This window comes from Equus przewalskii, chromosome 14 (assembly GCF_037783145.1).
Source record: "Equus przewalskii isolate Varuska chromosome 14, EquPr2, whole genome shotgun sequence".
In the NCBI taxonomy this organism is placed as follows: domain Eukaryota; kingdom Metazoa; phylum Chordata; class Mammalia; order Perissodactyla; family Equidae; genus Equus; species Equus przewalskii.
In genome coordinates, this window is record NC_091844.1 from 27,173,673 (window position 1) to 27,197,287 (window position 23,615).

At 43.2% G+C, this 23,615-nt stretch overlaps 1 protein-coding gene across 29 annotated transcripts in view; it reads left to right on the forward strand.

The window, feature by feature from the left end:
• The window catches only part of EVA1A (eva-1 homolog A, regulator of programmed cell death), a 195,072-nt gene that overhangs the window by 55,362 nt on the left and 116,095 nt on the right, over positions 1–23,615 (forward strand). For 15 of the 29 annotated variants that reach the window (XR_011526444.1, XR_011526443.1, XR_011526446.1 and 12 more), the window contains 2 exons: positions 13,518–13,637; positions 20,813–20,983. Coding sequence is in view for 24 of the 29 variants with exons in the window: in XM_070573746.1 (XP_070429847.1) it covers positions 13,518–13,637; positions 20,813–20,983 (291 nt within the window). In the remaining 5 variants the exon portion in view is untranslated. Of the gene's footprint in view, positions 1–11,453; positions 11,562–11,864; positions 11,894–12,221; positions 12,311–13,517; positions 13,638–20,394; positions 20,547–20,812; positions 20,984–23,615 lie in introns of those variants that run through there. The other 14 variants (XM_070573770.1, XM_070573767.1, XM_070573750.1 and 11 more) reach the window with 6 other exon arrangements.

Here is a 23,615-nt window from a genome sequence, read left to right on the forward strand (position 1 = left end):
ACTGTTCAGAAATACTGGACTTGGGAGGACCCACTGGTGGTAGACTGAAGCCTTTGCTTGAAGAATACTGGTTAGGAATAAAATGGCAGGTGGATCACCTTTTTTAGTGGCCTAGATTAAGGATCCACAAGTCTTCCAACATGTCCTGCCCTGCTTGCAATTCTAGAGAGAAAGCCACACGGGATCGGATCAGACTTACTCAAGCACATGTTGGTGTGAAATTCTTTTCATGCCCGGTGTGGTATGAATGCTGTGATTCTGTCTGACCACTTCCTAAGAGTTTCCATGACACTTTCTTCTTTCTCCAACTGACGCTAGCAAGCTAGTTTTCTCCAGGGTCCAGGTATGGGCCTTTCCCTCTACATTCGGTATTCTTTGTCAGGGTTAACTCATCTGTATTCATACTTCAGTTGATGACTCCCAAACACCTGTAATTATCACTCCAGGATCACAGCATGACTCCCATCTTCCTTTCCAAACTTATTCCCCCAAACTTCTTTACATTTCTTACAAGCTGGCCAAACGCAATGTTCTTGGGCCTCCCTCTGCCCCCTCCATGAAGGAGAATCTGATGAAAGACCCCTATTCTCAAAGGGCTTATAGCCTAATACAAAAATATAGAAAGCATATGCTTTTATTGTATGCAAAATAGTGGCATGTGGGATTATGGGAGTCCAGAGGAAGGAGCAATTATTTAAGCAGGGGAAGATTCTAGAATATTCTTGCAGGAGGTGATGTGACATGGATCTTGAAGGATAGGTAGGACCCAGAAATGCAATAATGTAGAGAAGTGCATTCAGCAGAGCAAAGCCCAGAGGTAGACCCGCATGGGAAGAGTACAGAGAAGAGAGTGATTCCATTTGCCTGGACATTGGGCTGTATTGGAAAGGATGGGACCAACCCATGAAGGGCCTTGGTTTACAGTCTCACAATTTAATTTTACTCCGTAGATGACAATTTTAGAACAGAGGAGTGGCATTATTAGAACACTGTTTCTGAATACTCTGCCTGGCACTGGTGTATGATATTGGGATGGATGAGAAGAGAAGACAGGAACTCCTGAGTTAGGCGAGTGGTAGTGGGGATGCAGAGTTACAAGGGGCATGAGATAGAATTTTCATGGCAAGGGAGAGGAAAGATCTGTGATGACCCCACGGTTTGAACCTGAGTGATTGGGAGGCTCAGGATATGTGAAGACTGTATTAAAAAGAGGAAGTGGATTGGTGGGGGCAATAAATTTAGGACACATTGGGCTGGAGAGATTTCTAAGGATCCAGGTGGAGACTTCCATCCTCCTTCATCCAACCTCAGTGTTCTAGACTCCCCTTTCAAGTCAGGGTGGTCTGGCTTCTTTCCCTACTCCTCCCAGCTGGTAACAGCCCCACTTTGATGCCCAGGCTTATCTGACTTCAGCAGCAAATCTTGAGACCTGACCCTCTGGGCACAGATAACAGGGCGTCCATCCTGATGGGCTGACCTAGGGCTGATCCTGAGAACCTTGCTGCTCATCTCCAACCATGTGTTCTGCCTCACAAGATCAGCTTTTGCTTGACTCCTTTTCAAATTCCTGTCCCCTTTGTGATAGTCTCACTCGTATAGGCCTTCCTGGGACGGAAACCCTGCCCTCAGACTGGTGCCAGGGCCCTGATATTCACAGACAGAACCCACAGGCTGAAAGCTAGTTTTTAAAGATAACTTCCTGAATTGTCTGTCTGTTCCGTCAACCTAGGGGACACCTTGTGGTTTCTGGTCATTAGCCATTCTAAGACCATAGGGTTGGCTCAACTCTTGTCTGCAGGCCCAGTCCCCAGTGCCCGTATTGTCCTCAGGGATGGGCCCTGGCCTTCTCCCCAATCCCAGGTGCTCCTTCAAGTCCAGCCCCACACCTTGCCAATAATTCCAAGAAATTGTGAGATGTTCAACAAGTACACAGAACACTCTGCACCTTGCAGTCACCTGGGACCTTTGATGAAAGCGTTTGCATCCTGCCTCCCAGGTCTTGAACATTCCTTTGGATTCTCACCCCTCCCTCTGTCTTTACCCTGGTTGTCCTTCCACCACTGGACGCCTGACCTTCACACTACGCTGGAGGTCTTTGGACTGGTGCTGGTTTTTCCTGTCTTGGTTGTTTTTGCTACTGGTTGCACCTTGGTTCTGACAGTGCCATCTTCCATTTCCATGGGAGCTTCCTTTGTGCTTATGGTCTGGGGACTGCCGAAATAAACTGCAACTGGGGAGAAATCTGGGAGCATCCAGAGCCTCTGTGACTGATTTAGTCAAACATCTTCAATCACTTTCTTCTCATTCTGAAGACTTCACATGATTAAAACCATTCCCAGCCAACACTAAATAAATTCTGCACATGCTGCTTGAATTACTGTGCAATCTTACCCCAGTGTGGCTTTCTTAGAGATTAATATTTCACTGAAACTATTCCTCTGGGTAGACTGAAACCAGCAGCTGTGGAAACTCAGCATTTGGTTTATACAATGAAACTTTAGGACTGGGCTGCTTTTCACATGTCTCAGATATGCTGCTCATTTGGAAAAAAAATAAGCATTCTTGGCAGAGTCCCTGTGGCATGAGCTAAACATCTCAGCTTGTGTTTCTGTATATTCAGATATAAAGTGATGAAAAAATGTGGTTCTAAATGCCCATCATATGGCATTAATGCATAAAAGTTAGAATTACCATTTGTTGAGCACCTACTGTGTGCTAGGCATCTTACATGCTCTGCATCCCCACAAACACCCTGTAAGTGGTCCAGCCCTGGGTCTGTTTGCCTCTGATTCCTGCTCTGCCCTGGATGGCAGGGACCTACCTAGAGGCTGTGTTTCTCAGGCTCAAGGGTGCTCTGGCTTCCCGCTAGGTTTGGCCAATGGAGGCACCAGTGCGAGGTTGGGGGTAGAGGAAAGGAGGAAGCCAGAGTATATCCTCCCTCTCTCTCCATCAAGCATCTTCTCCGGTAGTGACCATATGTCCATGGTTCCAGCTCCCACTGTTTGAGACCTCCATGGTTCCAGATTCTTCCTGATGACCCTGGCTCCTGGATAGTACTGCCTCCTCCCTTTGTCCCTTCAACTGCCTGCCACTCGTTGTTGCTGATCTCTGGATTATCTCATGGTCCTGTCCTGTGTGACCTTACTCCAACTAATTTTGTCTTTCTAAAGTCATACCAGTTTGAGAAGATCTTTAAACTCTTGACTTTGTCATCTATTGCAGGAGTCTCCACATTTCAGCTTCTCTAGCACCTTCAACCCATATTTCTATCTTTATCACTGCAGCCAATTCCCTGCATTAAATTCCTTCTGTTGTGAATACTTGAAGAAGTTTCTGTTTCTCTGCTTGGATGCTGATTGATAAATTGAAGTAGGAATCATTAGCCTCATTTAAAGAGGAAACAGGGAGTCAGAGAGGTTAACTAACTTGTCCAGTCTTAAAGATAGGAAATAGTAGAGCTCAGGTTTCAACTCAGGCCTGATGAATCCTGAACCTTGTGCCCTTTCCCATACATCAGCCTGTGTTCTGTTTACTGGTGCTACAGGAACCAAGTCTAATTTCTAATGTATAATCTTTTATATTCTGGAAAAAGAAAGCTCTCATGATCTTCCTTCTCCAAGACTTGCCTAGATGAAATGTTCTTTTCCCTTTGACTGTTCCTTATGAGAGAATTGTGAATTTCTGCTAATATCCTGGTGAGGTCCTCTAGATTAGTGCTTCTTAAACTTTAATGTGAAGATTATGATTCAGGATGACTCTGGAGATCATGCATAAAAATTCTTTTTAATTAGACTTTTTTTGGATGTAAGTTCAGATTTACAGGCAGTTGTGAGAAGTAATTCAGGGATTCTATGTTCCATTTAACCAGTTTCCACAATGATAACATCTTGCAAAACTATAGTACAATATCACAACCAGGATATTGACATTGATACCATCAAGATACAGAACATTTCCATCACCACAAGAATCTCTCTATTGCCCTTTTATAGCTACAACCACTTCCCTTCTGACCCCACCCCCTCCTTAACTCCTTAAACCACTAATTTGTTCTCCATTTCTATAATTTTGACGTTTCAAGACTATTATATAAATTAAAACATGCAATATGCAACCTTTCGGGATTGAGTTTTTTCACTCAGCATAATTTTCTGGAGATTTATCCAAATTGTCATATGTATTAAGTTTTGTTCCTTTTTTCTTGCTAAACAGTATTCCATGGCATGGATATACCACAGTTTGTTTAAACATTGACCCATTGAAGGAAATTTGGGTTATTTCCAGTTTTTGGCTATTACAAATGAAGCTGCTATAAATATCAGTGTGGATTTTTGTGTGAACATAAGTCTTCAGTTCTCTGGGATAGATGCCCAGAAGAAGTGCAGTTGCTGAGTTATATGACAGTTACATGTCTAGTTTTTTGAGAAACTGCCAAAGTGTTTTCCAAAATGGCTGTTTCTTTTCACATTCCTAGCAGCAACGTATGAATAGTTCAGTTTCTCCACATCTTTGTCAGTATTTGGTATTGTCCCTCTTTTTTAGTTTAGTTCTTCCGATAGATGTGTAGTGGTATCTTATTGTGGTTTTAATTTGCATTTCTCTAGCGACTAATGATATTGAATATCTTTTCTTTTGCTCATTTGCTATCTATGTCATTTCTTTGATGCAATGTCTTTTCATGACTTTGTCCCTATTTTAAAGGGATTGTTTGCTTTTTTTACTGTCGCGTTTTGAAGTTTCTTTATGTATTCTAGATACTAGTTGCTTTAGCAGATATATGATTTGCAAATATTTTTTTCTACTCTATAGCTTGTCTTTTCATTCTCTTAACATAGGGGAAATGTTTTTAATTTTGGTGGAGTCCAAATTATTAATTTTCCCTGTTTTGGATTGTGATTTTGGTGTCACGTCTAAGAATTCTTTGCCTAGCCCTAGGTCCCAAAGACTGTCTCCTATTTTTTCCCAGAAGTTTCATAGTTTTACATTTTGGTCTGTGATCCATTCTGAGTTAATTTTTATATAAGGTGTGAGGTTTCCTTCAAAGCTGACTGTTTTGCCTATGGATGTCCAGTTGCTCCAGCGCCATTTGTTGAAAAGGCTGCCTTTCCTTCATTGAATTGCTTTTGCGTCTTTGTCAAAAATCAGTTGAGGGGGGACTGGCCCCGTGGCCGAGTGGTTAAGTTCGCGCGCTCCGCTGCAGGCGGCCCAGTGTTTCGTTGGTTCAAATCCTGGGTGCGGACATGGCACTCCTCATCAAACCACGCTGAGGTGGCATCCCACATTCCACAACTAGAAGAACCCACTATTGAGAATATACAACTATGTACCGGGGGGCTTTGGGGAGAAAAAGGAAAAAATAAAATCTTTAAAAAAAATCAGTTGGGCATATTGGTGTGGGTCTATTTCTGGATTCTCTATTTTATTCCATTGATCTGTGTGTCCATCCCTCTGCTATAATACACAGTCTTGATTAATGTAGCTATACAGTAAGTCTTCAAATTAAGTAGACTAATTCCTTCCACTTTATTCTTTTTCAAACTTGTTTTAACCATCCTAGTTCCTTTGCACTTTTATATAAATTTTAGCATAATCTTATTTATATCTACAGAAAATCTTACCGGGGAGTTTTAATAGGAATTGTGTTATACCTGTATATCAATAAGGAGAATTAGCATCTTACTATGTTGAGTCTTTCTATCTGTGGCCATGATATGTCCCTTCATTTATTTAGATCTTTGATTTCTCTCCACAACATTGTGCAGTTTTCAACAGTCTAGTTTTGTGCATGTTTTGTTAGATTTATGTCTAAGTATTCCATTTTATTTTTTTTTACCTTTTTTTTTTTTTTTAAGATTTTATTTTTTCCTTTTTCTCCCCAAAGCCCCCCGGTACATAGTTGCATATTCTTCGTTATGGGTCCTTCTAGTTGTGGCATGTGGGACGCCGCCTCAGCGTGGTCTGATGAGCAGTGCCATGTCCGCGCCCAGGACTTGAACCAACGAAACACTGGGCCGCCTGCAGCGGAGCGCGTGAACTTAACCACTCGGCCACGGGGCCAGCCCCATAAGTATTCCATTTTTTGAGCTATTGTAAATGGTATTGTATTTTTAATTTCAGTAATTTAAGTTCACGTGTTCATTTTGAACTAGTATGTAGAAATAAACTTGATCTTCATATGTTTTGTATGTTTATCTTGCTTGTGACTTTGCTTAATTCACTTACTGTAGGATTTTTTGTTCTTGCTGTCTGTAGATTCCTTGGGATGTTCTCTGTAGACCATCATGTCATCTGCTAACAGGGACAGTTTTATTTCTTCTTTCTGATCTGTATCTGATCTACAGTTAAGACATCATTTTTCTCAGGCTGCTTTCAAGATTTTTTCTTTGTTTTTAATTTTCAGAAGTTTAATTATGATGTGTGTTGGCATGGATTTCTTTGAGTTTATCCTGTTTGGGGTTTGCTCATCTTCTTGAATTTGCAGGCTTATGTCTCTTGCCAAATTTGGGGATTTTACAGCTATTATTTCTTCAATTACTTTTTCAGTTCTGCCTGTTTTCTCTCCTTCTGGGGCTCTGATGCCATGAATGTAAGATCTTTTGTTATAGTCTCATGGGTCCCTTAGGCTCTGTTCAATTTTTTTTTTTTTTAATCTGTTTTCTCCCCATTGCCCAACTAAGTTCATTGTTTTATCTTCCAGCTCATGATTCTTTCCTTTGTCCCTTCTACTCTACTGTTGAACCCATTTACTGAGTTTGTTATTTTGGTTATTGTTTTTTTTTTATCCTAAAATGTTCATTTTTTTCTTTGTATCTATTTCTTTGCTGAGGCTTTCATTTTTTTTCATTTGTTTCAAGCATGTTCATAATTACTTGTTGAAATATTTTTACCATGGCTGCTTTAAAGTCTTTGTCAGATAATTCTAACATCTCTGTCATCTTGGTATTGGCATCTCTTGATTGACTTTTCATTACTGCTGGGTGAGAATGGGAGTTCTGATCCCACGTGGTCTCCACTGATACCATGTTGGTTATGGTGGGGCTTATAACCACTGTGGGTAATGAAAGTCCTGACTCTCCCCTAGGCCTCCTCTGACACTCCCAGTGGGGCGGGAGAGGGGCACCTAGTTACTGCTGGATCTCCTGTGGTCCCCACTGATACTGCCAGGAAGGGTGGCTCGTTACCAGCTATTCTCCCTATCTAGGCTTTGTTGACAGCACCCCTGTAGGGATGTTGGGATGTCTTGTTATAGTCTCTTGAGGGTAGTAGCCTAAGCTCCATACTCAGCATTTTCTGGTGTGGGCTTAGGTGGGGCCACAGTTTTTTCTATGGAGTTTGGCTAAAGTAGAGTGGTTATCATCAGAGTTTTCTGTCTTACTAAGCTGTCCCTTTCCTGGTCCTTTGGCTAGAGAGGAGGCATTTGTTGGTTGTTTTTTTTTTTTTTAGTCTGCCCTTGTTGGGTTGTGTTTCTGGGTTGCCAGCTTCTTCATCAACTTTATCCCTGTTTTATTCTGACCATCTTTATTTTGAGTACTTATCCTTTACCTGGACTATTGAGTTGGCCACGTAGTGAGTCTTTCACACCATAATCTCTGGCTTCTGCTACATATTCTCCACACTCTGCCAATGTTTTCACCCTAGGAAGCAGAACTGACCGTGTCATTCTCCTGTTTGTATTATTGTCCATAAAATAAAGTTCAACCTCCTTTGTAAGGCACTGCATATCCTCCAAGATCCACTTCCAACTTTGCCTTTCCAGCGTCAATTTCTACTAAGTCCTTCTGCCTACCCCTTTGCTCTAGCTGTGCCATATACTTCAGCTCTTCTTCTTCCTTCTGTCTCCACTGCCTTTCTTTACTCTGGGGAACCATAGTTTCGAAGTTAAGAGCAGTAGAATTGGGCTGCCTAAATTTAAACTCTCTGACATTTTCTACCTGGATGATCTTGGGCAACGATACCTCTTTGTGCCTCAGTTTTCCCATATGAAAAATGAGGATAATATTAGCACAGAGTTGTTATGAGGCTTAAATTAAATACTCTACATAAAGCTTTTAGCAAATTGCCTGATTGCAGAGGAAGACCTCGATAAATGTGAGTTGTTAGTATAATTAGTTATTAAATTAATACTTGTTGGTTCAAAGTTCAGTTTAAATCTTACCTCTCTCTGAAGTCTTTATGGGTCCTCCCCACTGCTCTTACATTATCGGACTTTACTACTCTTTCCCATCTGCACCCACACCACTTAACTTACATTGCTTTTATCCTTCATTCTGTTTGCCTTGGAGGTAGCTAGGTTGCAAATCTCTCTCACTGACCACATTTGTTCATTTCTGGATTCACTCAAACGAAGGAAGGATTTACTATGAGTCGTGCACTGGGCCACGGAGGTGACTAAGACATGGACCTGCCTTCAGGCAGTTCTCAGTCCTTGGTAGCAGCAGAGTACTTTGCTAAATAAATGGTTCCAGTGGGGCTTAACAAATATTTCTTGGCTTAAGACAAGCAGCTGTACCTTAGGATAGTAAGATAGGCTGATCCAGCCTAAAAGGCATTGCAGTGTGTTAAAATTAGAAACTTTTGTGAGCCATCCATAGCACTGAGCTCTGCCTAGCCCCAAGGGAAGGCCCCAGACTTTGTGTTAGAGCTCTGCTGTAACAGCACCTTCATCTGTGGCCACTCTGTGAGTCCTGTCTGGACCACACTAGGTCCAAGACCCGATCTGTAACTCACCTCTCATTTGCAATTCAAGACAAAGCTCCTTGTCTGGGTCTCAGGAATTATATAGCTGTCATTTATGGTTCAGAAACTGTTCATTCTGTTTTATTTTTTAAAATAATTTTAATGGATTTTATTTATTTTTTTTTAAGATTGGCATCTGAGCTAACAACTCTTGCCAATCGTTTTTTTTTTTTTTTTCCTGCTTTATCTTCCCAAATCCCCCCAGTACATAGTTGTATATCTTAGTTGCAGGTCCTTCTAGTTGTGGCATGTGGGATGCTGTCTCAACGTGGCCTGACGAGCGGTGCCATGTCCACGCCCGGGATGCCAACAGGCGAAACCTTGGGCCGCCGCAGCGGAGCACGCAAACGTAACCACTCGGCCACAGGGCCAGCCCCGAATTTTATTGTTTAGAGCGGTTTTGGGTTCACGGCAAAATTGAGTGGAAAGTATAGTGAGTTCCCATGTATCCCCTGCCCCCAAACATGCGCAGCCTCTTCCGGTGTTACGGGCTGCAGTGTCCTCCCAAATTCATATATTGAAGTCCCAACTCCTAGTATCTCAGAATGTGATCATATTTAGAAATAAGCCCTTTAGGGCCGGCCCCATGATCAAGCAGTTGTGTTCCTGCACTCTGCTTCGGTGGCCTAGGGTTTTGCTGGTTCGGATCTTGGGTGCTGACATGGCACCGCTCATCAGGCCATGCTGAGGTGGCATCCCACATAGCACAACCAGAAGGACCTACAACTAAAATATACAAGTATGTACTGGGGGGCTTTGGGGAGAAGGAGAAGAAGAAAAAAGAAGAAGACTGGCAACAGGTGTTAGCTCAGGTGCCAATCTTTAAAAAAAAAAAAGAAAAGAAGATCTTTAAAGGGATGATTAAGTTGAAATGAGGCTTTTAGGGTAGAAGCCTAATCTTATATGATTGGTGTCCTTATAAGAAGAGGGAAAGACACCAGGGCTGCGTGTGAACAGAGGGACGACTGTGTGAAGAGGCAGCAAAAGGGTGGCCATCTGCAAACCCAGGAGAGAGACCTCAACGGAAACCAGCCCTGCCAGCACCTTGACTATAAGTTTTTAACTCATTTGAGTAAATACCAAGGAGCACAATTGCTCTAGCATACAGTGAGAGTATGTTTAGTTTTGTAAGAAATTGCCAAATTGTCTTCCAAAGTGGTTGTGCCATTTTGCATTCCCACCAACAATGAAAGAGTTCCTGTTGCTTTACTTCCTCACCAGCATTTGGTGTTGTCAGTGTTCTGGATTTTGGCCATTCTAATAGGTGTGTAGTGGTACCTCATTATTGTTTTAATTTGCAGTTCCCTAATGTTGATTGATTTGAGCATCTTTCATATGCTTATTTGCATCCATATATCTTCTTTGGTGAGGTATCTGTTCAGATATTTTGCCTGTTTTTTAATCAGGTTTTTTGTTTTCCTATTGTTGAGTTTTAAGAGTTCTTTGTATACTTTGTATAGTTGTCCCTTATTAGATATGTCTTTTGCAAATATTTTCTCCCATTCTGTGGCTTGTCTTCTCATTTTCTTGACAATATCTTTCATGGAGAAAAGCTTTCCACTTTATTGACGTCCATCTTATCAATTATTTCTTTCATGGATTATACCTGTGGTGTTGTATCTGAAAAGTCATTGCCAAAACCAAGGTCATCTAGGTTTTATCCTATGTTATCTTCTAGGAGTTTTACTGTTTTATGTTTTACATTTAGGCCTAGGATCCATTTTGAGTTCTTTTTTTTGTAAAAGATGTAAGTTTTGTGTCTAGCTAGATTCTTTTTTTTTTTTTTTTTTTTTTGCATGTGGATATCCAGTTGTTCCAGCATCATTGGTTGAAAAGACTATCTTTTCTCCAGTATATTGCCATATTCATTCTATTTTAAAGCCTGTATCTGGCCACCTCAGCCCACTCACTTAAGTCCTTGACTCCCACCTCCATGACAGAATTCATTTTAAGAACTTGTGTTCCAGGTGCTGTGCTGGGCAGCACAGATGCAGAAGGATGGGACATGAGATCCCCAACAGCCAAGAGCTTGTAGTCTCCACTCTGGAGCTGTTACAAGTGCAGATCTGGTGGTTTCATCCTGCCGCCTTACCAACAGATACTTTGGTAGATGGGCTGGATGTGAAGCCAAATATTTGTGGGCTGAGGATTGAATGATGGTAAAGAAATGGAGAGAGGAAGTGTAGGTTTCCTCAAAGGTGTTTGGCTGTGAAGGAAGGAGATTGAGTGACAAGGACCCAGAGGGGAGCCTGAGCAAAGGGAAGATCATTAAAGGGTGGGGGCAATTAAGCCAGTTTATTGTAGATAAGGAGTAGATAAGATCAGGAGTTTGAAAGAAAGAGATTACGTGAGTGATTGGGAAAGAATGAGAAAATGTTTGAGAGAGAAAGGTATACATACACATATGTATATATACACACATACATATACACATGTGTGCACATATACATGCATATGTTTATGTGTATACACACCTCTGTATATATATATGTATATGCATGATATATATACACATATTATATATATATTTATATCAGACTCACACAGAGAGAGAGAAGAGAGAAGGGGAGGAAAAAGAGAGATAGAAAGTATGAGAGAAAGAATTATACATATAAATAATCTGTCTCTCTTTCCTTCTCTGTGTGTGTATAGTCTATCTATCTATTTATCCATCCATCCATCCTTTCATCTATCTTTCTATCTGCCTACCTCTCTAGAGAGAGAGCTTGAGATCAGTCAAAAAAGAGAAGATGAAAGAAGGATGAATCATTGATGGGATGAAGTCTTATAGGAAGAAGGAGGAAATGATTTGATCAAAAGCACAGGTAAAAACTCCCTTAGAGACAGGAGGGAGGAAGGTCAGAATCAGATGCAAGAGAGTGAAGTAACCATTCATATAGGTTGGCCTCTATTTTCTCTGGGAAGATGGGAGGCATGAGAGGGATGAGGATGGAGAAGGGAGCTGGAAGAAAGAGGTAGAGGTTTGATGTATTTTCTCTTGGAAATGAGAAAGTGCGATGCCAAGGATGTGTAGGGTCTCCTAGCAACATAAGGGCCTCACTGAGGATGTAAATCAAACATTTATAATGATGCTCATATGAATGATTCTTTTTTGTTGTTGTTTTCAGAAGCACTCAGCCTGTGGGCAGGAAAGCAGGTGGGTAAGGGTCAAGTGGTCTTGGGGTTAGGCCCGGGGTTGGTGGGAGGGCAGCAGAAAGGTCCTGGTAAGAGCTGAGTGTAATGTAGTTATAGTTGCCAGGCTGTGGAGAGAAAAGTGAGTGTAAGACGAGACTGATAAATGCGGGGAGCTGAAGAGTACAAGAAGCCAGAGGTCTCAAAGAGGTTGAGGAGCACATTTACTTTGATTCCAGGAGTGAGAGAAGTAGAACGATAGAAGGTTCTGGTTGGAGAGTGGGATGTCCGAGTGTGAGTCATTCATCCAGCTGTCACTCAACATCAGTATCGGCTCTGTGCACTTACTTTAGGAAGCTCTGGGAACAAATCAAAGAATGAAGATGTGGTCCCTGTCCTTAAGGAGTTCACAGCCCAGATTTCAGAGGTGGTGCCTTTCCAGGTGACGACAAGTTCCAGGATATGTCCTTGGAAATGGTGTGCTGCAAGGGTTTGGAGGGGAAGGTTGGTGGAGCAAAGGAAGCAAAGTGGCTGGCAGGCCAGCATGTTGGATGTGTCATGCACAGGTGTTTATCAGTCCTGCAGAGAAAATTGGAGTGTCTCTCTGCTCAGTCATTTCTCCAGGGCCATGTGTATCCTCTTTCCATCCTGTGATGTGGGAGCTATTTTTCCATTCAAGCCTTTGCATCTCAGACTCTGTGTGACCTCGCTGAGGTCAGTCTGTTGTGGTTTTCGTTAGTGAAGAGTGGAGGGCAAGTGGGTCTCAAAAACCTGCTTCCACACTTTGGTGCAAGAGTCTCTAAAGAACTACCCGTCTTGTGCTTCAAGTTTCCTTTTCTTTCTTGCCCTTAATTTCTTCACCAATAAAATGGAGATAGGAAGGTGCTATAAATCTTTTGTGAGGCAGACACAGCTAGGATAAGTATCTATAAAGACGTAGATAAACAAGCAGAAGTCGATGCTGCAGGAGTCGACAGGAAGCAGTGATGACAAATGAATGAGTGTGTGCATGTGGAGCAGGGGATGCTCGGTTCTCTGGGAGCTCCGGGACTGATTTCATTCTTTCTATGACTTCTAAATGAAGCTCACAAGGAGCCCACTGGCTCTCCTAGCTGAGTTGACCAGAGGTCTTGAGACTTCTGGATGGAAAGCATGGGCTGTGGGAATCCACATATCAGCATTCCAGGTTTTCCATGCCCACACAGAGCTTTGTGAGACCTCATTTCATGGCCCATCTGGGCATTGCTATCTGGCAACCGAATTCCCTTCCTTCCTGTTCCAGAGAGGCTGGCCTGCAAAATTCCCTGACGAGGGGCCACGCAACACATCCCACTAGCTGTTTTGTGAGTTTTGGCTGACAGGAGGGAAGAGGAAGCATGCGTCTTTGATCTTTTACCCCTTGCTTCCCTTTCTGCTCTGACCTTGGGAGGTTGGTTTCTGGCTGTCTGTCAAATTCCAGATTAAACTCAGGCAGTGGGCTTCATCCTCTCAGGGGATGCAATTCCATCTCTTCAGGGGTCCAGACAAATACCACCCAGGTTCATGTTCGTGCTAAGCAGTTCATGACGACACCAGGTCTAATGCGTGATATGATCTCCTGGGCACATGATGGCTCTTTGATATTTTCTGTGCCATTTCTCTCTTTGTAGAGCCTGAGAAGCCAACTGGGGCCAACCAAGATTCAGAACCTCTACTGCCTGATACCAACGTCATCAGGGATGAACTTTTCTTACCAGATACTTCTCTGCTCCTGACACACATCTCCCCAGGTAGCTAAGGGGATAATGAGATTTTTTACACCCTCTGCACACTGTGTAATGAGATAGTCCCCTGCATGGGGGCTCACATGCCAAGGATACTCACCGCTGTTACTGAGATGTAAGATGAAATGTACCATCACCAGGCGCGTTTCATTTTGCATATTCAATGATTACACTCAGTATAAATGGGTGGACTCTTAAGGTTCCAGGGAATATGAATTTGTAGCACTGGGAAGGAGGTTACCTCTAAAATGGAAGCCATGAAAATCGTGTACAATGCATGCAATTAGCTGTCCAGTCTAAGAGAGGGCGCCCATAAGACAGGTTGTCATCCCCATCAGGTTACGAACGTGTGTTCAGGAAGTGAACTGGGGTGTAAGTGATGGAAAGAAGCTGTCTCTTTTCAATTGTGCTGCAGTTTGTCAGTAATTAGATGAAGGAGCTTTGGGTGTAGGATGAAAGACAGTTGTTGGAGACTGAGGATTATGAGAATTGGTAGGTGCTGTCCAACGAGACTGTGTTTTGATGCTGGCTGACTGGCCCTAGAGTGTTCTGTAGACATGGTTTTTCTCTAGAATGGTATAGGGTTAATCCAATGGGTTATCGCTGGCTGAAGCCCTGGCTTTGAAAATATACAGCTCCTTAGTCATAATTTGTCCTTGCCAAGATAATCCCCAGGGTTGACTTGTCTGGAAGAGGACCTCATCTAGATCTTGTGCCAAGTGGCTCTCCAGTTAGAATTAATAAACTGGTGTTGGTGGATGGTGTGTTCTCTTGTGGGCTAGGTAAATGTGAGTTGTTCTCCCAGAGCCCATTCCTTTCTAGTCACTGGGAACATTGAGTTGCTGGCCCAGGGCTTGGACCTGTCGCACCCTGATCAAGGCTGCTGGAAGCTGCCAAGTGCCCCTCTCTCTGACACCTTTCTAACTATATTGGTGATGCGCATGAGGGTCACAAACACTGAGAATCGCTGAGGCTGGTCAATGAAATAATGATGTTTGTTCTAGAACAGGGTTTCTCAACCTCGATCCATTAACATTTGGGGCCAGATAGTTCTTTGTTGTGGGGGGGCCTATCCTGTGCATTATAGGATTTAAGCAGTATCCTTGTCCTCTACCCCCACTGCAGTTGTGACAACCAAAAATGTCTCTAGACATTGCCAAATGTCCCCTGGGGGCAAACTGCCCAAGGTTGAGATTCAGTTTTAGGAGCTAGCCAGTGATAAGGACTTCCTTGAGGAACAGAGCACAAATTTGCACTTGGGGGTGGAGGAGTGCTTCATGCCCCTTATCTTTATACTGGTAGGTGTATTAGTCAGGGTCTTCCAGAGAAACAGAACCAGTAGGAGACATATCTATATATATCTTTATATAGAAGTAGATGTATTTTAAGGAATTGGCTTACACAATTATGGAGGCTGAGAAGTCCCATGATCTGCCTTCGCAAGCTGGAGACCCAGCAAAGCCAGTGGTGTATTCGATCCAAGTCTGAGGGCCTGAGGACCAGGGGAGCCAATGGTGTAAAGCCCAATCTGAGGGCCAGAAAAGATGAGCTGAGCTGAGATGTCCCAGCTCAAACAGTGAAGCAGGAACAAAGGGGCCAATTCTTCAGTCTGCCTTCCTCCACCTTTTCTTCTGTTCAGGCCCTCAGTGGATTGGATGATGCCCACTCCTGTTGGGGAGGGCTATCTCCTTTAGTAAGTTCACCGATTCAAATGCTAATGTCATCAGGAAACACCCTCACAGACACACCCAGAAATAATGTGTAATTTGGGCACCTTGTGGCCAGTCAAATTGACACACAAAATTAACCATCACAGTAGGAGAGGCAGAAATGTTTTAATTACAGGGCAAACCGCCAGTGGAAAGTGTCCAGAGCTACCTGGAGCTGGTCCATCCCTATTAAGGGAGGGCTCAGGGAGAAGGGTTGGGAGTAGCTTTTGGCACTGGGGATCATCCTTTCTCTAATTTCTGCAGACCTTGTCTCAGTGGCAGCTGCCCTGGAAGAATCCCTGCCGAGTCCTGCCCTCTGTCTCGGTGTCCTCACTAAGGTCCTCTGCAACCACTTGAAGAGCTGGCTGTGGGGCAGGGCCAGTGAGGACTCACTCTCCTACCCTGGATCAGATTTATAAAGGAGTCACTAAGTGAAACTCCTCCTGGGCCTGTGCCGTTGTAGTTCCTGAGTGCTCAGGCCGAAGGGGATCTCAGAGGTCAGGTAGAGCACTTTGCAGACTTTACTGGGCATCTTGTGAAATGAGACTTCGATTCAGAAGGTCTGGGGTGGTGCCCAAGATTATGTGGATCTCACAGCTCCCGAGCGATGTTGATGCTGCTGGTCCTTGAACCATACTTTGAATAGTAAGAATCCAGGCCAGAGGTCTGCAAACTATGGCCTGTGGGTCAAATTGGGTCTGCCACCTGTTTTTGAAAATAAGTTTTATTGGAGCACACATTCAGTTGAGTAGTTGAGATAGAAACTACATGACCCTCAGAACCTGAAATATTTACTCTCTGGCCCTTTACAGTAAGGGTGTACTGACCCCTTCTCTGGGCTGACTTGTGCCGCATGGACCATGGAGGGTCTTCCTGATTGCTCTTTAGGATGGGCCATGCAGAGGTTGTCTTTCTTCACCCTTGACCCGCCTTCCTTGTCCCTCTTCCTCTTGCCTCTGGCTCCTGCAACCCTCTCCATTAGCGCCTGTGGGATAAGGAGACTTGCGGGAAGAATTTCTGTGCCACAGTGAGGCTCCCATCTTGCGTGTGGTCCTCTCGTAGTCCTGAGGAAGTGCTCTGCTGGGCGTCCCACTCAGAGCCAGTCAGCCCTGGTATCCTTTTAATCCTCAGAGTGTCTCACCCTCAGAAAGACCCTCAGAGACTAATGCTTACAAAGCTCACACCTAATTGCTCTTTTGGTTTTTCAGCCAGCCAGCCGACATTTACTGAGAGCCACCTTTCATCAGGCACCGTGCTAGATGCGTGGGTAACACAGTTTATAAGATGCCTCTTCAGTCTAGGAGACAGACGTGTAAACTGATAATTCCAATTACAGTATCATAGCTGCAATATTAGAAGAATATTTGGATACTTTGATAGCCAAAGAATGGGGTCTGGAGGATCTGGAGCATCAAGGCAGTAGAATTTTTTTTTTCTTAAATCATGAATTTTTAGTAAATTTTACACAAACATTTTTTTCATCTATTGACATGATATGTTTCCCCTGATAGTCTATAAATGTGACAGATTACAATTATTTACTTGCAATATTTTTTATAAGTGAGATACCATCTTTTACTTAAAATTAAGCCTTATTCATAGTGTGATATAAATTAGAATTTTGTGGACATCAATTTTAATATTACTGTAAGATAATTCTGCTACCATTCCTGTTAAAACAAAAGTTTGAATACAGGATCCTCTGACTGAAGTAACCTTCAAAATTCACTGTTGTCCCTCATCAATACCTTATTTTTATTATTATTAGTTTTTAAAACTGTGCTGGAATACATATAACATAAAATTTGCCATCTTGACCAATTTAAGCATACAGGTCAGTGGCATTAAGTATATTTACATTCTTGTGCAACCATCACCATCATCCATCTCCAGAACACTTTTCATCTTGCAAAACTGAGACTTTGTACCCAGTACCCATTAAACAATAACTCCCCACCCCCCCGCCCCCAGCCCCTGACAACCACCGTTCTACTTTCCGTCTCTGTGACTCTGACTACTCAGGGTACTTAATATAAGCGGTATCAAACAGTATTTGATCTTTTGTGACTAGCTCATTTCACTTAGCATGATGTCCTCAAGATTCATCCATGTTGTAACATGTGTCAGAATCTTACTCCTTTCTAAGTCTGTGAGTAATATTCTATTGTATGTATATACCACATTTTATTTATCCATTCTTCTGTGGATGGAATACTTTTAATTAATTCTACCTTTAGGCTACTGGAATAATGCTGCATAATAATTGGTGTACAAATATCTGTTCAAATCCCTGCTTTCAATTCTTTTGGGTGTATCCCCAGAAGTGGAATTGCTGGATTATTTGGTAATTCTATTTTTAATTTTTTGAGGAGCTGCCGTACGGTTTTCTGTAGTGCCGCCACAATTTTACCTTCCCACCAACAGTACAAGGGTTCCAATTTCTCCACATCCTCTCCAACGGTTGTTATTTTCTGGTTTTTTTGATAGTAGGCATCCTCATGGGCGTGTGGTGGTATCTCATTGTGTTTTTGATTGACATTTTCCTAATGATTAGTGACGTTGAGCATCTTTTCATGTGCTTAGTGACCACTTGTGTATCTTCTTGGGAGAAATGCCCTTTCAAATCCTTTGCCCATTTTTTACTCAGTTTGCTTGTTTTCTGTTGTTCTTGAGTTGTAGGAGCTCTCTATATAATCTGGATATTAACCCCTTATCAGATATATGATTTACAAATATTTTCTCCAATTCCGTGGGTTGCCTTTTCACTCTGTTGTTTGTGTCCTTTGATGCACAGAAGTTTTAAGTCCTGATATAGTCCAATTTTTCTATTTTTACTTTTGTTGCCTATGCTTTTGATGTCATATCCAAGAAATCCTTGCCAAATCCAATGTCATGAAGCTTTTCAATTATGCTTTCTCCTAAGAGTTTTATAGTTTTAGCTCTTATGTTTAGGTCTTTGATCTATTTTTGGTTAATTTTTTCATATGGTGTCAGGCAAGTTCAACTTCATTCTTTTGCATGTGGACGTTCAGTTTTCTCAACACCATTTGCTGAGATTGTCCTTTCCGCATTGAACGGTCTTGCCACCCTTTATGAAAATCATTTGACCACATATATGAGAAAGTATTTCTGGGCTCTCTGTTCTATTCCATTGGTCCGTATGTCTGTCTTTATGCCAGTACCACACTGTTTTGATGACTGTAGCTTCGTAATAAGTTTTGAAGTCAGGAAGTGTGTGACTTTCAACTTGGTTCTTTTTCAAGGTTGTTTTTGCTATTTGGGATTGCTTGGAATTCCATATGAATTTTTGTATGGATTTTTCTGTTTCTGAAAAAAAAGCAGTAGGATTTTGAGACTGCCATAGAACTTTTTTTTTAATGAAGTGTTACTTTGTTATCATTCTTATTTTGTTCTTCTACTCCCCAAAGCCCCGCAATACATAGTTGTATATTCTGGTTGTAGGTCCTTCTAGTTCTGGTATGTGGGATGCCACCTCAGCATGGCTTGATGAGTGGTGCCGTGTCCACGCCCAGGATCCAAACCAGTGAAACCCTGGGCCAGTGAAGCAGAGTGCATGAATTTAACCACTGGGGCCCGGGGCAAGCCGTGCCATAGAACCTTTTAATTCTCTCTTCAAGGAAACATTTGTCAGACAGATAAGGTTCCGAGGGGCATTTTAGGCAAAAGAAAGAGCACAATGAAAAGCGTGAGAAGATAAAAGAGCATAGTGTATCTGGAGAACTAAAAGTAATCTAGTATCATGGGAGAATTAGACATACTTGTATCTCTGTGTATATGTGTGTGAGTGTAGATTCAAGTGAGAGATGAATTAGGAGCTAAGGTAGGGGTCAGATATTGTAGAAGTGGACGTGTGTTGTGTTAAGAAGTTTAATGGGGATTAGTTGAAGGGTGGCGCTGTGGACTAAAGTGATCAGATTAGTACTCTATAAAGATGACCCTGTTTTTGAGAGTAGGTGCTAGATTGAGCAGGAAGAACGTGTTGGCAGTGTTGGCAGAAGGAGCAGGTAGGAGCTATTGCAAAACTCCCAGAAATGAAATGATGAGATGGCACTGTGGTAGAATTAGTGGGGATTGATAGGAGGGAATGGATCTGAAATAGCCTCGTCCTACTACATACCCAGACATGTTCCAGTGGCCCCTGGATCCTGAAGTCCTCAGACCTGCAGAACAGTCTCAGAGCTCAGCTTGGTGGTTCCAACTATTCGCCTGTATCATCCAGTTTTAGGAACTCAAACGGCTATTGAGGTAGGCCTTGTGCTCTGCCTCAGAGGTGCAGGGGTCCTTCAGCAGTAGCCAGCCCCTTCTCAGAGCCCCTGAAGCTCCCATTCCTCAGCCTGTCACTCTCGGGGCCTCTGGCTGCCCCAAGGACCTTGTGATCATTTCTGTCTTACCTGTGCATTGGTCTGTCTTTCCTTGCTTTGGTCTTCCATTGGAGTCCAACACAGTGAGAGTTGTCTTTTCTGTTGTGACCCATTCCATTCACTTGTGGAATTGCAGCTCTCCAGGCCTTCTAAATGTAGCCCATGTTTCCAACATCCATGACCCACCTGAGAACCTGTTTCTTCTCCATGGACTAGAGCCTTCTGCTTCTCTAGCTTTCCCAACCTGCCATCCTGCCACACCGTGTGACTCAGTTCCCCATCCTCAGCTAGAGCAGCATTGAATAGGAGTCGTCAGGGTCTTCGCAGCTTCTCTCCCCTCTATCATCAGGAGCTCTCTGAGGGCTTCGCTGAGTGAACTGGGTAAGGATAATGTCAGGTCTGGGCTGCGGCAGCCAAGCCGCTGAAACTGAGATCCCAAGTCCCTGTTCTGAACCCTGGTGGGACGGTTCCGCTGATGGGCAGGCTGTGGCCGTGTTCGGTTGACCATCACAGTCACAGGTGGAGTCACGGAGCTGCGGGCAGGGAGTGGGCTCAAGCTCCCAAGTTCTTGTGGGCATTTTAGACCTGGAACCGCTTTGGCAGTTGTGGAATAGCCAGCTCTGGCCCATTGCCAAGGACACGCGTTTGGTGACCTGTGGGATGAGACAAACTGATCGAAGTACATGGGTGCCGTCAGAGGAGGGGACAGCAGAGACAGGAGAGGAGCGGCCTGTGGCTTGGGATTCCAGTGCTGTGATTAAAGTGACTAGGGGCTGTGCCTCAAAGGCGAACCGGGGAGAAGGCAAGAAAAAGCGCCAGGAAAGGTGAGGGAGAAGTGTTCAAATGTGTTGGGAGGAGATGGGGAAGAGAAAGGAGAGAGGCCAGGAAAAACAGAGACTTGAGGAGTTGCCACTGCCTTGAGAGCCAAGAAGCTTGCCCAGAGCAAAGAGGACAAGACCCCAGATCACAGGCAGGAAAGGCTGGCTGGCATTTAGGAGGCTGACTCTTTGTTCTTGAGCCCGGGCTACCTGGAACATAGCCGCAGGAAAGCAGAATGTGTTCTCATCACTCACTTTGTGTTCCCAAACAGAAGAGAAGAGAGGGAGGGGCCGCTGTGATCCTGCTGAAGCCTTCTCCAGGCAGCCTCCTCTGGATGCTGTGGCGGGGCTGACATTCCACGGCAGCGCGGAGCCGGTGATCGCGGAGCACGGGGACATGGCTTTGCTCAGCAACATCCTGGCGGCCTATTCCTTTGTCTCAGGTAGTTGTCCCTTCTTGGCTGGGCCAGGGCTCTCTCCTGGGTGGCCATCCCTGGCCTTCTACTCAGGAGAGAAATGCTATGCCATCATAGCGGGGCTGTGCTGTGCTGAGTTTTGAGATGAAAAGTCTTCTGGTTTGAGAGTTCAGCTTGGCATTCTCTGCTTTGGCAAATGAGGGTTTCTAAGAGCTTTATCTTGCTGAAAATGTTTGGTTTTCTTTTGGGGCTTGAGTGAGTGAATGAAGTAGCTTGGGGCTGTTGCCTGCTTCTGTCATGATGCATTTAAATACATGAAAGCACACCTCAATAAAGCAGAAATTAAAAAAAATATATGAAAATGCTCCATGGTTTGAGTGACCAAACTGATTTTCCGATGCTTGAGTGAGTTTTTAATTTTTTGATGTTTTGCTTTTGCTTTGTTTGTTTTGCCTGATGTCTCCGGATGCTGTATAAAAAGGAAGGGACTGAAGTTCCGATTAGAATTCCTCTGGGCAAGGACTGGTTTTATTTTCTAATTCTCTAGCCAGGGTTGATGTGTGGTGACCTAAGAGTTCAAATGCAAAGCCTGACATTTCGGTTTATAACGGTGACTCTGAGCCAGGGCCGAGGATAAAGGAAGCTCGTGGCTTCTCTTTGTCTTGGATGGCGTGCAGCCTGATTTTAGAAAGGAGGACTACTCAGGGCTTACCTGGCTGGCTCCTTTCTGGTTGACAAGATGCACCACGTAGTCTGCGTGTGCCTCCAGTCCAGGACTCTCCCTTCTTGGATCAGCAAAGGCCCAGGTCATCAGTTAGCTCCTTACCCCGCAAGGAAGTCCGGTGCCTGGGGCCTCCTTACCCGGGCACCCACACATCATAGGAATCTCAGCTTTGCTCTTTGTTTAATGCTGTGCTGGGAAGAAAGGACACTGGAACTGGAAAAGAGATGTTTCAAACTCTGGTATCATGTTTCACAAGCAATTGAATGATGATCCCTTAACTCTATAGTGAAGACATCCCCCAAATGAAGTGGGAGATGGAGGCAGGGAGGGTCTGGAGTTTTCAAGGCCTCAAAGGACACTTGCAAATCAGCTGTTGCAAGAAAATGTCTTGGGTGAGAGCAAACAGGGTGCTGGACTTTGGAGCTCTGCTCAGCACAGGAGGTACCTGGCAGTTTTCCATTTTGGTCAGCATGACCCTGAGTGGTGACCATTGAACGTGGAAGCTCACTCAATACGCTGGTGTTTACTGTGTGTCTTGTGATCTTGTTAAGGCTGAAAGGGTGCATCGCCCTGTTTTTCTCTCCCCTCCAACCTTTCTCCTTCCCACACCATATTCTAGAATTAAATATTGCTTGGGATACAGGAAGACAATACTTTCAAGTAAGTATGGACTGAGATAAAAAGAGAATGCAAAGAAATGGAAAGTAGAGTGGCTAAAATAAGTAGAGTGTTGGATCCAGTAAACAGACTTTCTGGCTGAAAATTGCTACTGAATGTGGAGAAAGAACACTCCCTGACTATAAAGTAAATGAATTAAGAAAATTTAAAATATGAAGGTAAATATAACAGATAATCATTAACAGAAGTAAATAGAACAAATGGATCGGAAGCAGTAATGAAAAGTATGATAGAAGAAGATTGTTGAAAATTTCCTAGTCTTGTAGCTCTCTCCTGTTCTTGTTCAGCTATGTCTAGTCTTCAACTCCATAGGGGCCCCCAACCCCTCCTATTTTCTCCCAGCATATCAGTTGCCTCTTATCTTGTCCGTGTGGTCCATCATCTCGGCAACACACTTGCTAATACACACCACTCCTTTATTCCTTTGTCCAGCTTCAGATTAAGCCAACAGGCAAAATCCTAACTCTCAGCAAATCCTGTTTTCTTCTCCATCTCTCCCTGCACTCAAGTTACTAAAAGTTGCTACAACTTTGCAGATTGAAGCCATTAGAGATTCATGGTCAGCAAACCTCAGCTGAGCCTTTCAAATAGTGCTTCCGTCTTGCCGGTTGCTCTTGGAAACATCTTGTTCCCATTCTTCACAATAGCCATTTCAAACCTTGACCATTCCAATAACTTTAAATATCTGTTTATCAAAATGTACCCTAAAATTAAATGGCAAATGCATGCTAAGAAAAAAAATTGTGGTGTTAATGAAGAAGGATAAAGTTTATAATATATAAAGAGCTGTTACAAATCAATGAAAAGATGTGTCCCCAAAAAAAGGGGACAAAGGATAAGAATCAGCAGTTTGCCAAAAAGATTTTAAAAATACAAGTCACGGATAAAACATAAGCAGCTCAAATTCTAGCAATTAAACAAATGGAAAATGAAGAGAACATGAGGTTAACATTTTATTTTATAAAATTTTCAAAGATTTTAGCATATTTGCTGCTGAAGTGAGCACAAAATTCTCAAAGATTTGAGTGATTAAGTCTATAACTTCAGTTTTGGAGAAAGAGTGGGGAGATGAGGACCTGTACATAGTGCCAAGGGGATTGTAAATTGCTACAACCTCTCAAGAGAATGATTTGGGAACATCTGTGCAAAGCCTTAACTTGACTTCTAGAATTTATCCTAAGGAAATTATTAGGGATATGGGCAAAAATTTTACTATGAGAACAATTTGTCTCATAACTGTTTATAATAGTAAAAAGT